General features: G+C 43.2%; 1 protein-coding gene across 1 annotated transcript in view; it reads right to left on the bottom strand.

Moving 5' to 3' along the window:
- The window catches only part of LOC115462198, a 62,254-nt gene that overhangs the window by 22,547 nt on the left and 22,912 nt on the right, over positions 1 to 16,795 (bottom strand). Inside the window, exon 3 of the mRNA XM_030192213.1 lies at positions 11,593 to 11,702. Coding sequence (XP_030048073.1) covers positions 11,593 to 11,702 — 110 coding nt within the window. The remainder of the gene's footprint in view (positions 1 to 11,592; positions 11,703 to 16,795) is intronic.

Raw genomic sequence — 16,795 nt, 5'->3', positions numbered from 1 at the left:
AGAGCAGTCTGTATGAATTTTCAGAGGCACTATAGGGGCAATTCTATAAAATAGATGGCAATATATACATGCAATACTCACATAAATGTGTATATAAAATTTGCACCCTAAATACATGCCTAAGTTTAAGTTTCTGTCAATTTGATATACTCTTTCCTGCCCACTGCCACTGACCTGCTTGCTGCAGCTGATTCTTCAGAGTGACTGCTGAGACTTCAAGCTATGGATGTTTTGGCAAAAAAAAAAATAAAAAAAAAGTTCATCTGCCGCTTTGTGCCACTTTTTGGACACTTTTCTCTTTTGAAAATGAGCCCCTATATGTCCTCAACAAAACGAGTACCTGTGTCTATATTTGTTGTAAATCATTTTTTATTTCTTATAACATTGGTTGACTTATTAGATTAGCATATTTCATGCAATTTTAGATTATCTATTGTATTTTGTTATGATTTTTTGTTAGGGTATGTGTACATCACCTCAAGAATGTTTGGAATTTGTGATTCAAAAATCTGAATGAATAAATGGTCCCAGATCAACAAGAAGGCCTTAATTGAAGGCTCATGCGGTACTTATATATATATAAATGTCCTATCAAGGGTGGTGATTTTAGAAAACTACACTATACAAGTGAAAGTCACAGTACGCACAATTTGTGAAGGGGCATGTTGGGGGTATGTTTTGAGCAGGCCAGAAAAGTATGCATGTTTTGCTAATTTTACAATGACAATACACATTTTCATTTTTTAAAAAGGTTCCAGAGAAGATCTGGGAAGTTATAGACCAGTGAGCCTGACGTCGGTGCTGGGAAAAATAGTAAACACTATTATGAAGAACAAAATTAGTGAGCATATTCAAAAGCATGGATTCATGAGACAAAGTCAACATGGATTTAGTGAAGGGAAATCTTGCCTCACCAATCTACTACATTTCTTTGAAGGGCTGAACAAACATGTGGATAAAGGGGAGCCGGTTGATGTGGAGGGGCATAATTGAACGAAAACGTCTATCTCCATGGGTGTTTATCTCCGAGAACGGGTCCGTGAAGGGGCGGACCGAACCGCATTTTCGAAAACAATAGACGTCCATGTTTTATTCGACAATTTGTGAGCTGGGCGTTTTTGTTTTTCAGTGATAATGGAAAATGAAAGCGCCCAGCTCAAAAACGAATAAATCCAAGGCATTTGTTCGTGGGAGGGGCCAGGATTCGTAGTGCACTGGTCCCCCTCACATGCCAGGACACCAACCGGGCACCCTAGGGGGCACTTTTACAAAAACAAAAAAAAAGGTAAAAGAGCTCCCAGGTGCATAGCACCCTTCCCTTGTGTGTTGAGCCCCCCAAATCCCCCTCAAAACCCACTGCCCACAAGTCTACACCATTACTATAGCCCTAAGGGGTGAAGGGGGGGCACCTACATGTGGGTACAGTGGGTTTGGGGGGGTTGGACGACTAAGCATTAAGCAGCACAATTGTAACAGGTAGGGGGGGATGGGCCTGGTCCACCTGCCTGAAGTCCACTGCACCCCCTAACAACTGCTCCAGGGACCTGCATACTGCTGCCAGGGAGGTGGGTATGACATTTGAGGGTGAAAATAAAAAGTTGTGAAACATCATTTTTTGTGGTAGGAGGGGGTTAATGACCACTGGGGGAGTCAGGGGAGGTCATCCCCGATTTCCTCTGGGGGTAATCTGGTCATTTAGGGCACTTTTTGGGGCCTTATTCGTGGAAAAAACAGGGTCCAGGAAAAGTGCCCTAAATTCTAGCTACAAACGCATACTTTTTTCCATTATCGGCGAAAGGCGTCCATCTCTCCTCGGCCGATAACCACGCCCCAGTTCCACCTTCGCCACGCCTCCGACACGCCCCCGTCAACTTTGTATGCTTCCGCGATGGAGTGCAGTTGAAAACGTCCAAAATCGGCTTTCCATTATACCAATTTATTTGTTTTTGTGAGATAAACGTCTATCTCCCGATTTGGGTCGAAATCTAGGCGTTTTTCTCTTTCAATTATAAGGTGGATTGTGTATCTGGATTTTCAGAAGGCGTTTGACAAAGTACCTCATGAAAGACTCCAGAGGAAATTGGAGAGTCATGGGATAGGATGAAGTATCCTATTGTGAATTAAAAACTGGTTAAAAGACAGAAAACAGAGAGTAGGGTTAAACGGTCAGTATTCTCAATGGAGAAGGGTAAATAGTGGGGTTCCCCAGGGGTCTGTGCTGGGACCTCTGCTTTTTAACATATTTATAAATGATCTAGAGATGAGAGTAACTAGTGAGGTAATTAAATTTGTTGATGACACAAAGTTATTCAAAGTTGTTAAATCGCAAGAGGATTGTGAAAAATTACAAGAGGACCTTACAAGACTAGGAGACTGGGCATCTAAATGGCAGATGACGTTTAATGCGAGCAAGTGCAAGGTGATGCTTGTGGGAAAGAGGAACCCGAATTATGTAATGCAAGATTCCACATTAGGAGTCACCGACCAGGAAAAGGATCTAGGCATCATTGTTGATGATACGTTGAAACACTCTGCTCAGTGTGCGGCGGCGGCGGCTAAGAAAGCAAATAGAATGTTAGGTATTATTAGGAAAAGAATGGAAAACAAAAATGAGAATCTTATAATGCCTTTGTATCGCTCCATGGTGTGATTGCATCTCGAATATTGTGTTCAATTCTGGTCAACGCATCTCAAAAAAGATATAGTGAAATTAGAAAAGGAACAGAGAAGGGTGATGAAAATGATAAAGGGGATAGGACGACTTCCCTATGAGGAAAGGCTAAAGCGGCTAGGGCTCTTAAAGCTTTGAGAAAAGACAGCTAAGGGGAGATTTGATAGAAGACTATAAAATAATGAGTGGAGTGGAACGGGTAGACACGAATCGCTTGTTTACTCTTTTCCAAAAATATTAGGACTAGGGGGCATGCACTCAAGCTACAAAGTAGTAAATTTAAAATGAATCAGAGAAAATATTTCTTCACTCAATGTGTATTGTACAGTTTTGAGATCTTGCCAGGTACTTGTGGCCTGGATTGGCCTCTGTTGGAAACAGGATGCTGGGCTTGATGGACCTTCGGTCTGTCCCAATATGGCAATACTTAAATACTTATGACATCAGCACTTGTAACTGCTCCAAGGCAGGAGTGTCAGCTAACTGCTAATTTGGACATCTGCACCAGTGATTGAGGGGGAATTTGTACTTATGTACCATGCCACCCAATTATTCAGGAAGATTGTGGTTTCCCTTAATAAATGTCACAGTGACGTCAAATGATGTTTTTGGCAATCTTGCTTTAGAATGATGGTGAATGGATCAACAAATGGTTACTAGGTAACAAAAACAGTAACCTTTAGCAATGAAACTTAGTCATGCATACAAATAACAATTGACTTTTATTAAATTACCTAGTACGTCGCAGAAGCTCCTAATAAATAATGTTTCCTATCTGAGTACAAATGTCACCTAACTAAATCAAATAAAACTTCTAAGCGTTTCTCATTAACAAATTAGTCTCTACAGTATATAAGTTACTTTGGTGCTTATGTATTCATGTCTTTTCCTCATATTAGTAGTGAGTCCTAAATGTATTGTTTTGCTCAATCTCTGAAAAAAAAATTTTTTTTAACCTGTCTTCACCAGCTAGGTGATTGCTTGCATTTGCTAGCTCTCCTCACTGCCGGTGCACATACTCTGTGGTTCTCTTCTTCTCTTCACAGTGCTACTCCCTACCTTTAAATAACTTAAAAGGGAAAGAAACCCTAACACTAACACATGAGTTCTGTAGTGTGAAGATAATCGTTATGAGTCTGAGTCACTAGATAATCACTAAGGGCTCCTTTTACTAAGCGGCAATAAGCCCAATGCGGGCTTGCTGATTGCTATACAGGAAGTACCGCCGGGCTACAGAAGCAGCCCAGCGGTACTTCCCACCCCTAGTTCGCCATCATTTTTGTAGCGCCGGAGTGTACCCGGCGGTAATTTGGCAGTGCGGCGCACTACCCAGATACCACCAGGTTAATGCGAGAGCCCTCACCGCCACCTCAATGAGTGGTGGCAAGGGCTCTTCCCCAAAATGGCTACAAAGCAAGTGCTTTACTTGCCATGCAGCCATTTCCTATAGGAAAGCAAGACTTCCCTTTTACCAGCTGCGGTAAAAGGGGGCCTCAGCACAGGTGTAAAACACACACCGATGCCAGCACTGGCCCCCTTTTGCTTCAGCTTGGTAAAGGGGGCCCTAACTACCCAATAAAAAAAATCAATAATTCAGGGTCCCTAAGCTAACCATCCACAATGATGCCTGGTAATATCAATACTTCAGGTTTTCTTGAGCACTGTTTCACTTTAGAAAGTGTCTCTTAATTATTAACCCTTGAGCTCATTGCTAACTCAGGGGCCCTTTTACAAAGGCATGCTGAAAAATGGCCTGCGGTAGTGCAGACTCATGTTTTGGGTGTGTGCAGAATCATTTTTCCGCGCACCTGTAAAAAATGCCTTTTTTAAATGTTTGCCAAAACTGGACATGCGGCAAAATGAAAATTGCCCTACGTCCATTTTAGGTCTGAGACTTTACCACCAGTCATTGACCTAGCAGTAAGGTCTCACGCAGTAACCAGGCGGTAATGGTCTACACATGTAAAAAGCCGATTATCACCCGATTACCACCCGTGTGCCAGAAAATAAAAATATTTTTACGGTGCGTGTATCAGACGCATGTCAAAAATAAAATTACCACAATGGCCACGCGGTAGCCAAGTGGTAACTCAAAATTGATGTGAGTTGGGCACGTGTAGGCACCTACGCGGCTTAGTAAAAGGGCAGCAGCGGCTCCTACTCCTGAGCCTGAGCAGTGTTCTTTACCATTGCAATAATAGCTCTCAGGCTATGTAGCTTGAGATACTGCCTTCTCCAGGTTCTATGGGCTGCCACCTAACTGGCAGAGAAATCTCTATCAAGCAGAGTAAACTGCCTTTAGCTAAACTCTAACATGACTTAAGCTGCTCACAAGAGAAATAATAATTCAGCCTTTTCAAACTGTTAATACTGAACAGTTCTTCAATCACCAGAGCTAGTCCGTTTGTTTAGCTAATCTGTTTGTTTTTAACTGGCAGCTCAGTTGGATTAAAAACTGTTCTCTGCTAGTTAATTTAATAATTTCTAGCAGAAGTAGTTTTATATCAGTACTCATATAAACTGCTTTTTTTTTATACACACACCTATTCCCTGTAGAGCCTCCTATCAGCCACGTTGGCTCTCTGATTCCTAGCAGATGCATCAATTTGCATTCACATTCAGTCATACAACTGTCATTTTCATATTTTCTGACACTCTCTAGCTTACTAAAGCTATTTTCATTAAAAATCATGATCAACACAGTCGCACAGCAGTGCACACTCTACGTAACCAGGCTTACTATCCCAACCGACACAACAGTGTAGTTTGGAATCTGATGCTGTCATCATGGTGACATCAGCATCAGAATGCGTCCACATTAAAGCCCAGCATTACCAAAGTGACTTCTAGTGTTTTAAAAACCCCAGGTTACACTTTCTTCTTTGGTATTTAAGCCCCAGCGAGGGAGTATATAGGACACTGCCACCTCCCCTTAAGGATACGCCCTCATAGTCCTGCCCAAGAGGGACTTGAAATGGAAGAGATGGAGCCAGGAGAACAGAAACTAAGAAGTATGTTTGAAGTCATTTTTATTAACACCATAATCAGCACGTAAACAACATCAGAATGTTACAGTTTAACACCTTGAGAACTTCACCCCCCCCCCCCCCCCCCCCCCCACACACACACACACCAACTATCCCAATTCCTACTGCTGGGATGGACATCAAAACGTGCATATAGCTTCAGGCAGTCTCTACAAGTTTACTAAATTTCCTCTGGTGCGAGGGTCTCCCAGAGAGGATGCCATCTTTGGCGAAATCGCAAGGCTTCAGCTGGGGAAGAAGAGTTGAGTGCACATCTCTCCAATCTCATGAGGAATAGCATTCAGATTCGCCAGCCTTGGCTTATCGGGGCATGCATAGTCAGCCACTCTGTTAATATCATCTTCTTTGCTATTATGATTGTTCGCAAGATGAACTCTCTACATCCTAGAGGTATTGGCGGCGTCAATCTAGGCTGGCCAAACAGCAGGAAGGGATCGTAGTGCCAGCCAACTGACCAGAGAGCAGAAATCTGTTTCACAAGGATTTTCCAAAAGTGCACAATCTCTGGACAAGCCCAAAACATATGTCCCAAAGTTGCCTCCTCTCCACCACATTTTGGGCAGGCTCCATCTGGCGATAGGCCCATGTGAAAGGCTCATCGTGGGAGTATAAACAGGCACAAGGCAAACTTATATTGCAGCTCCCAGTGAGATGTAATCTGTGACACCTTGCGCAAGGATATTATGTGGGCTCGAAACAAATCTTTCAAAATCAGAACACTTAAATCTGTGCTCCACATTGCAGCATATCTGGCAAAATCCAGTTCCAGGGCAGTGTCTCTTAAATGTCTATGGTGCAATGATAGGGGCACTTTTTGCTGCACTCAGAGGGAGAAGGCAGTAGCCAGTTCTTCTTGTACATCCTCAGTTAATGCCTCCCAGGGCAGACCTGCTACATAATGCCATAGCTGTTGATAATGGAAGAGGTCTGCAGGGGTCAATGAATATTGTTGTTGCAATTCTTCAAATGATTTAATTTGACCCTCTACTGAAATAGATTGCATTATATATATCAGCCCTTTCCGCTTCCATCTTCGAAAAGCATTATACAAAGTGCCAGGAGGGAAGGCCGGATTGCCACAAATAGACAAGTAGGGAGTAGTTTTTGAATTGAAATGGTGGTGCCTGCTGACCCATTGCCAAACTGCTCTGGCCGTGGGGATTATAGAGGAGATACGTAAAGGGGAATCTCCACCCTCACCCGCTGCATGCAGCAGATAGCCACTTAGCCCTTAGCCACTTCAAGTTCAAAAGTAGTGGCTGAAAAGTCCTGCATGTTTCAAAACCAATCTGTATTATGTCTCATGCCACTCGCAATAGTTAGGTGTCGCAGACTCAGCAGGCCTAGTCCACCATACTCCACAGGAATCGGCAGAGTGGCTAGCGACAACCTTCTTTCCTTTCCATAAGAATTTTTGCAATAATGAATTCAGCCTTCGTTCATCGCTGCAGCATTTGGAAAATATACAGCCAACGTGGTATAATCATCATATTGTACAGAGCAATATGGCCCAATAGTGAGAGCGAGTACCCCTGCCACATTTGCAACCCGGTACATGTGTCTGAAAACAACTTAGTCACATTTAGTTGATACATTTGTGAAAGAGCCCGTGGTATAAGTACCCCTAAATATTTGATAACTTCTCCAGCCCACGTTAAGGGAAAGGCTCCCCTCCACAATGACTCATCCCCTTTTATTACTGACATGGCCTGGGACTTCTGGAGATTCAGCTTAAAACCCGAGAGGCTACCAAATTGCTCTATTATTTGCAGTAGTTCAGTAAGTGAGGTGGCTGGCTCCCCAGTTATCACTATCAAGTCATCCGCAAAGGCGAGGGTCTTAACCATATCTCCCCCTGCCTCCACTCCCAAGACCCTCCCCACCATCCTTAGTGCCCGCATCAAGGGTTCTATTGACAAAATGAATAACAGCGGAGAGAGGGGGCACCCCTGACCCATGCACCTGCGCACCAGGAAGGGAACTGTTTAACCACATTAACGAGCAGGGCAGCCTCTGGGTCTGCATATAGTGCCTGTATTGCGGAGTAGAACCAGCCACCAAATCCCATGTAGCGCAGTGATCATAGAAAGCAGTAAGCGGCCTCAAGAAGGAAGGAGGTAACGTCTTATAAAACTCCCCTGGAAACCCGTCTGGACCCGGGGCCGAGTGACAAGCCAGGGATTTTATTACCGTTTGAAGTTCCTGACCGATTATGGGGGCGTTAAGATCTTGCAATTCCTGCCAGATTCAAGATGCTTTTTAAGATCAAGTGTCACAATGAAGAGAGGGAGGGAGAGAGAGAGAAAGCGATGGAAAAGCACAGATTGTTTTAAGATTGAGTGTTGGGAGAAAGAGAAGAAGGATGGAGATCACAGTAGGGGAATAGGTTTACCTTTTTTAACATTGGTTGCTGGGAGGAAGATCATGATCAGGAGAACTGTAGTGGAGACCACTACCTATACAGATTGTGACAATGGGACTAATGTGCAAAACTGTGGTAAGAAAGGGTTGAATGTTTATGTAAAAGAAATGGGAGGTATCAGGGTGAAGAGGTTGAGTATGGAGATTTATATGCTCATCTAACCAAAGGGGAAGAATTACCACAGCGCAGATTGGATGGGCTAATTTGTTCTTTTTCTGATTTCATTTATGGTTACAGTCCAAATGCAAAATGGTGCTGCTTGTACTGTGATCCATCTTAGGTAGAGAGGAATGGGACTGGAGGACCTGGAAGCCTGTCTTTTGAGCAGAAGAAAATGGCATTAGCAAAGATGTTCAACTACAAGAGACCCAACTATTGTGTGATAAACATAGTAGAAGTTATTTTTGTTATTTAATGAATGCATTTTGGGTGTATCAGTATTTCATTATAGTATACTATTTTCTTTTGGAAATGAATAGAATTAACTGGCCCATACAATTTTGATATGCTTTAAAAATAAGAAAACCCATCTGCTCCCTGGACTATATGAACTTAGAAAGAAGCTGATAACAAGATAGTCTGATTTACCATTTGGACATTTTTCTATATTTTTCAGAATTTTTAAAATTTTCTTCAGGATTTCTTGCAACAGAGTGCCCTGGAGAATATTTTAAAATGATGGAAAACTGTAGAACAATCTTAGAGCTAGGTTCGCTGTCCTTCCATCTTATCACTAGCAAGGCCACCGTGGTAAGAGTACACATGGATGCTTCTGGAGAAATGACTCTAAGGCAGGTTCACATTAGTACTGTATTGGATCCTAAGGAAGTAAACATCTGTGGTCCCCCCCCCCCCCCCATCCCTACACTGGACCTCCATTAGTTCTTTAACACCCCCTTCCCATGTCACATTCATTTTCCCTGCCTCCCCAGCAGTGAACCTCTCCATTGCAACCCACATTTTCAAAGGGAAACCCTATCTATATGAGATTCTTCCTACTAGGGACACAGAAACATGTACACACACATATGCATTCTCTTGCTCTTCAGACACACATGCACATAGCCGGGTCTGTGGGTGCTGTGGGTGCTTGAGCACCCCAATATTGAGAATTTCCTTGTATGTGTCCAGGGAAGGGTTATTTCCACTGGGCTTAGCACCCCCAATAATTTTGAAAAGTTGGCTCCTATGATGGCTACAGTCATACATGCATACAATCTCTCTCTTTAGACACACGCATGCATACTCTCATTTGTCAGACATACACACACACACTCTTACTCTTCAAAAATACATGTATACGTTTTCATTCTTCAGACATACATACACACACACATGCATTCTCTCGCTGCCTATGCATGTGTTCATTCTTCAGATATGCACACAGACACACATGTACTCTAATGCTAGTCATACATGCATATGCTCTCACTCTTCAGACACACATGCACGCTCTCATTTTTTCATACACATACACACTCTCACTCTTCAAATACATGTATGCATGCTCTCGTTCTTCAAACATACATACACACATGCATGCCCTCTCTTCAGACACACATGCATGCTTTCTTTAAACATATATATATATATATATATATATATATATATACACACACATACACACATGCATGTTCTCATTTGTCAGAAATACACACGCGCACTCTTCAAATACATGTATACATGTTTTCATTCTTCAGACATACACACACTCACACATACTCATTCTTTAGACATACACACACAAGCATGCACACATGTACACTTTTGCTCTTCAGATAAACATACGCATGAACTCTCAATTTTCAGACACACACACACACATACACACTCTGTCACTTTTCAAACAGACACACACTCTTCTTTCTCCTCTGGTACTGTGCTGCTCTCTGCTGTTCATGCGCTCAGTCAGTTAGTGCTCCTCTCCCCAGTCATCTTTATTACCATTATGCACAGTTCTGTGTTTGCTGCCAGCTCTTTCTCTCAGCCTGCAGCTGCCCCCATACACTTCCTCCCTTTCCTCTTAAGTTGCTCAACAATCCCCTTACTCCTTCAAGTCACTCATTGTTTCCACTGTCTCTCTCCAAAGCTCCTGCAGAGCTCAGACTCTATCCTCTACTCCTCCGAATCCACCCTCCCTTCTTCCCCCGCAGCCCCATTACCCCCTTCCTCCTACCCCTCATGTAGGTTAGGGCTAAGGGAGGCCTTCCTGCCTACTCCCACCCCAGTAGGTTCCTTCGGTCTTACCTTTGAATACCTAGTGATCCAGTGAGGTCAGGCAGACAGGAGCAGGAATAGCCTAATGGTTAGTGCAGTGGGCTGAGAGCCTAGGGACCCAGGTTCAGTTCCCACTGCAGCTCCTTGTGACCCTTGGGCAAGTCACCTAGTTCTCCATTGCCCCAGATGTAAAGTTTAGATCGTGAGCTTTGGTTGTACCACAGAAAGGCAGTGTATCAAATTCATTACCTTACCATTACCACTCACTCCTGTCCTGTGTATCACAGCAGCTAATGTAAAATGGCGACTGCAACCTCAACAGCAGGTATAAAAGCTAGCACTTAGGCATGCTAATTATAGTATTCTATAAGTTTTGCATGTAAGTATACAACCCACCCATGCCCCGCCCATATGCACACACCCCATACAGATATTGCCTAAACCACTAAGGTGCTACCCCAAATCTGGCATATAACCTCCATTTTAGTGCCCCAAATTACACACCAAATTGGTGCCTTACTTTTGGCACAGTATATAGAAACCTGTATATTTTCTGATTCCTGTGCAAGCTTATATTGTACATAATGTAAACTGCTTAGAAAGTGGTGTTCCTTGGTCGGATGCCACCCAAGGCAGATTGCCCCTGCACACCCCCCTGGGTACAGCACACACCCCCGGGTACAGCGCCCCCCCCCCCCCCCCCCCCCCCCCCCCCCCCCCCCCGGTGCATTGCTCTTACCTCCTGAGGGTGCCAGGAGCAGCCACGCAGCTGTCGGCTGGCTCCGCCGGTTCCCTGTCCTGGAACAGCAAGTAACATCAAAGGGAGCAGAGAACCGGCAGAGCCAGCCGACAGCCACGCAGTGTGTCCTTGCACTCCCCTGCAGCGTGCACCAGGGGCAGACCACCCCGCCCTCAGTACGCCACTGTGCTTAGACACTTTTTATTTGAGGTGTATCATATATAGATGAAACTCCTAAATGTCTCACTATATACTTGCTTGCCAGGAGTCTACAGATTTAACAGCAAAAGCTTAAAGACATATACCTCAATATATAATAAGCTTACAGTGCTTATTAAAGAAAACAGACATGATTAGCTGATTGCTCTAAAAAGAGCTAACGTTCAAGCTTGTAATTTAATTTTCCCTGTTTTCCCATTAATACTATCATTTTTCCCTCTATCGCTACAGTCACACCAGAATAAAATTATATTTTTCTGTATTATCACAATCCTACCTCATCCACTTCAATCCTGAGCTGCGTTCCTGGCCGAGAGATTGAACTGGCTCTGCTACTGGCAAGGCTTACTTGGCTTTCTGCCCGACTTCCAATATCAGCTCGTTGGCCTATGGCATTAAAAAAAAATGGGTATTTAGAAAATATAAATGTGACAGGTTGCCTAAACCCCATCGTTTCTTTCCTAAAACCTGGGAATAATATTATAGACTAGAATCTTTACACTTAAGGGGGCTATACCCTACAACAATGCACCTGTGTGAAAAGTCCTATTCTATGCCTATTCTATTAAGGCTACAAACAACGGTACTGATCACCGTATTAAATATAAAAATAAACTATTCATAGAAAAGCTTTCATTTTTGTGTATAAGGGGATTGGATTTGATATACTGCTTTTCTGTGGTTGTAATCAAAGTGGTCTACCCATTATGTACAGGTACTTATTTTGCATCTGGAATTGGAGGGTTGAGTGACTTGCCCAGAGTCAGAAGGAGCTGCAGTGAGAACTGAGCTCACTTGCCCAGGTTCTCAGGCCACTGCACTAACCACTAGGCCATTACTCTTTCAGGAATCGGAGAAAATGTTTCTTCACTCAACGTGTAATTAAACTCTGGGATTCGTTGCCAGAGAATGTGGTGAAGGCGGTTAGCTTAGCGGGGTTTAAAAAAGGTTTGGACGCCTTCCTAAAGGAAAAGTCCATAGACCATTATTAAAATGGACTTGGGGAAAATCCACTGCTTATTTCTGGGATAAGCAGCATAAAATATTTTGTACTTTTTTGGGATCTTGCCAGGTATTTGTGACCTGGATTGGCCACTGTTGGAAACAGGATGCTGAGCTTGATGGACCTTTGGTCTGTCCCAGTATAGCAATACTTATGTACTTATCATTGATTCTTCATTTAGATAAATTATCAACAATGGGGCTATCTAGACATGGTTTCCACATTTCCAAGTTTATTTATTGTTTGATATACCACACCAGCAACAGATGCCATCTAGGCAGTTTACAGTGAAACATATTCACAATAGAAAGAAAAAAAAGTTACAATAATGTAATGAAACAGAAATCTTGTGTCCTGCGCACATCAGCCTCCCACTTGCACCCTACAGCCAAGAAGATCTGCAACAACAGAGTATACTATTATTAAAAAGATTTGGCTAAAAGATAGATAAGTCCAGTTTTAAATATGATTTGGCTCTGTACGTAAAGGATAAGACAAATTGTTCCACAGGAGAAGACCAACAACAGTGAAACTAGATGAACAAATAACATCTAAACAAATTTGAAGGACAAAATGACCAGGAAATGTTGTTGGGATAATCTCAGTGATCAAACAGGCATGTAAGATACCAATAGGTGAGATAAATACATCTCTCTATATAAAAGGCAACACCAACGTTCTATGAAGCCTCCAGACGGAAGTGTGGAGAGATATCCGGTTTCCCCATGAGTGTCTGCCCCGCCCTCTCTGTAACACAAACAGTCAGTGAAGGAAAACAGCAGAGCACGAAATCAAATCGCTGGCTCTGTAACAGTGAAGGACTCAGAGGGGGGAGGGGAGAGAAGCCAGAGGGCAGGGACACACACACTCCCACATGCACACAGAAGAAAACCTTGCTAGCTCCCCCCCCTCCCCCCGTTTCATTTGCATCAGAAACAGGGCTTTTTTACTGAAGGACTCAGAGGGGGGAGGGGAGAGAGGGCAGAGGGCAGGGACACACACACTCCCACATGCACACAGAAGAAAACATTGCTAGCCCCCATTTCATTTGCATCAGAAATGGGGCTTTTTTACTAGTAAGTACATAAGTAATGCCACACTGGGAAAAGACCAAAAGTCCATCGAGCCCAGCATCCTGTCCACAACAGCGGCCAATCCAGGCCAAGGGCACCTGGCGAGCTTCCCAAACGTACAAACATTCTATACATGTTATTCCTGGAATTGTGGATTTTTCCCATGTCCATTTAGTAGCGGTTTATGGACTTATCCTTTAGGAAACCGTCTAACCCCTTTTTAAACTCTGCAGCTCAGATGAGCTGTATGCTGCGTTCCGGCGGTTTGAATAGTAAAGCCAGGTACCCGGGCCGGGTGGAGGGTGGGTGGCGGCAGCGACTCCGGGTGGGTGGGGGGAGTGGTAGCGGCAACCCTGGGGGGGGAGCGGTGGCGACGGCGGTTCCCTCACTCGCAGGTGTGCAGGTTCCCTCTCTGTCACGCCCCGTCATCACGTATTGACGCGGGGGCGGGACAGAGAGGGTCTCTACTGCGCATTTGCGAGTGAGTACACCTCTTGCCATTTATATGTTTGATCTTTAAAATCAAGCATGGTACCAAAAGATTAGAGGATGACCAATGTAACTCCATAAACCATGACAAGCCACTGCATATCCTTGGGATTAAGTAGCATGGAATGTAAATGCAATGAATAATGCTCGGTCAGAAAGCCACACCAAAATATTACTAACAGAACAATACCTCTAGATCAGGTGGATCTTGGATATATGTAATACCTGTTTTTGCATCTCCAGGACAGAGACAATGAACAAATTGTGAGTGGATGATCAGAACCAATAGGTCTATCAAAGAGTGATGCATTTGTGAAGCAGCTTAGAACATCGTATGAATGAGTTGTATATTATTTATTTGAGTTTTGTATTTTGCTTATACATTTTCATTGGTAGCTCAAGGTGAATTACATTCAGTTACAGTTCTTTTTTCAATGTAGGCCTCTGCTTTCACTTGCTTGACAGCAGAGACAGTGGGCAGGCTTTCTCCCTCCCAAGCCCATTTCTCAGACTGAGTCAGAAAATTGTCCTTTTCCTTCTCAGCTTCACAATCCTCACTTTTTGATAATCAACACACTAATGCCCTAGAATATATCATTGGGGTCACTCCTAATGGGGATTACCATAGTAGGTGGTTCATTACACTAACATTTTAAATATATTCCTCACTGGAAGAACCATAGTCTAGTAAAAGGGTCCAAAGGCCCCTTTACACTTGATATGGCTTAAGCTTTGTATTCAAAATCAGTAATGACTGTTGATTGTTTTTTGATAGCTGTCTGCCTGCTCAAGTGAGTGTCAGTTGCAGAACCTGGTCATCATCAAGTGATAATCAAGACTGTTTCCATCCTCCAACAGATTTTTCAACACATGAAAGCAAGGCCCCAAAGTGATGCTAAAGTACTGTGCTCATCATCCCAGCATAATACATATCTTCATTTTGTTATATATAAAACCTGCAAGGCTTCTATTATAGAGAAGGGTAGAGTCTATATGTTATATTAGAAACTTCCTAATTACTAGAGTAGGGATGATCCCAATCAATTAGGTAATTTATGAATGATGGGTGGGTACCATGGAACAGAACTTTATTGAGGAAAGGACTGCCTAGAGCCAGCCTCCCAAAAGACCAGGCATGAACTCTGGAACAACATGAGCCCTTGGCCTACTGTCGGTGAGAGGCAGCAGGAGGCAAAACCCCCCAAGCAAGACTAGGCAGGATTCGGGATGCACTTGGCTTGGCTAGAGTCAGATACTGGAACAAGCTTGGCTTGACTGGGCTGGAACCAAATGCTGGAACGGACTTGGCTTGGCTGGAATGGAACCAAATGCTGGAATGGACTTGGCTGGACTGGAACCAGATACTGGAGCAAGCTTGGCTTGACTGGACTGGAACCAAATACTGGAACTGACTTGGCTGGACTGGAACCGGATACTGAAGCAAGCTTGGCTTGACTGGAACCAAATGCTGGAACGGACTTTACTTGGCTGGACTGGAACAAGCTTGGCTTGACTGGCCTGGCCTGGCCTGGAACCAAATGCTGGAATGGATTTGGCTGGACTGAAACCGGATACTGGAGCAAGCTTGGCTTGACTGGAACCAAATACTTGGAACGGACTTGGCTGGACTGGAAACGGATACTGGAGCAAGCTTGGCCTGACTGGACTGGAAACAAACACTGGAACGTATTCATCCCCAGTGGCTCTAATGTGTGTAATCAAAAAATCCAGCGCTGTTCTTGTCTGAGTAGGAGGAGTTTTCTATCTCCTCCTCCTATTTGCCATTTCAATTGTTGAAGTACAATTTTGAGTCTAGCAAAAAAAAAATTTCTGACTAGCATGTTTTATTTGAAAGATTTTTCCCTGCGCCCAATGTGGAATTATTGTGTGACGATATTTGATTGACATGTGTGAGGGAGGGGTTTGCTATGAAGGCGTCTGACGTTAGTATAAATAGATTGCAGCCATCTTTTGAAGTGGGAAAGCGTTTGCTTATGGATCAAAAAGCACACTGTAAGGAACAGATTGTTTAGTTTTTATTTGTGGAGCCGTGTTATTGAAAAATCAAGCTGATGTTGTTTTGCGCTTTTCCTACAGATTTGAGCAGTCTGACACCACGGACCCTGAGGAAGGATTCGAAACTGAGGCCAAAGTCGGGCCGTGGAAGATGTCTAGCTGACTGTGGATTGAAAAGATAAGTGCTATTGATCTGTATTATATTTATAAACGGGTCTTTTGTTTGATTTGAGAACAATTAGTCTACAGTTTTAGACCCAATGGGCACAACAGTAGATTTAAAGGAGGTTTTTTTACCCATGATGATTTAAGGGACCTCCCTAATGCTGGTGATACCAACGAAGGAGTGTTCCCTTACAATTTGAGGTTTTTTCCTCCTATATAAAAAATTTATCAGGATTATTAAAGGATATCATTTGTGTGCAATTTGTATTATTGGTTTATCTAGATGTCCTAGCAGAGCTCTACTTTCAAATTTAGATTGTCAAAATATTCAATCATTCTGACTTCAAAGGTCTTACGTTCCTGTATTGTTTTAAAGTTACCTTTCAGGATTCTTACTATGAAGTCACTGGTACAGTGATCTGGTTTTGTAAAGTGCTGACCCACAGGGGTGGGAACCAGGCTGGCACCAGCATTCTTCATGTGATGTCTATGTAGATTAAATCTTGTCTTTGGCATCTGGCCTGTTTCTCCAATATAGAGCATCCTTCGTTACATTTTTTACACTGAATGATATATACCACATTGGAAGATGAGCATGTGAAATATTCCTTTATGTTGAATATTTTTCCTTTGTGAATGACTGTGGGGGTCCTGTGAGATGTTTTGGCATAGCTTGCAGCTGGATATATCGCAAGGATATGTGCCCTTCTCTTCTTTTTCAGTCTGTGACTGTG

Source organism: Microcaecilia unicolor, chromosome 2 (assembly GCF_901765095.1).
Source record: "Microcaecilia unicolor chromosome 2, aMicUni1.1, whole genome shotgun sequence".
Lineage (NCBI taxonomy): Eukaryota > Metazoa > Chordata > Amphibia > Gymnophiona > Siphonopidae > Microcaecilia > Microcaecilia unicolor.
This window is presented reverse-complemented; position numbering and strand designations above follow the sequence as displayed.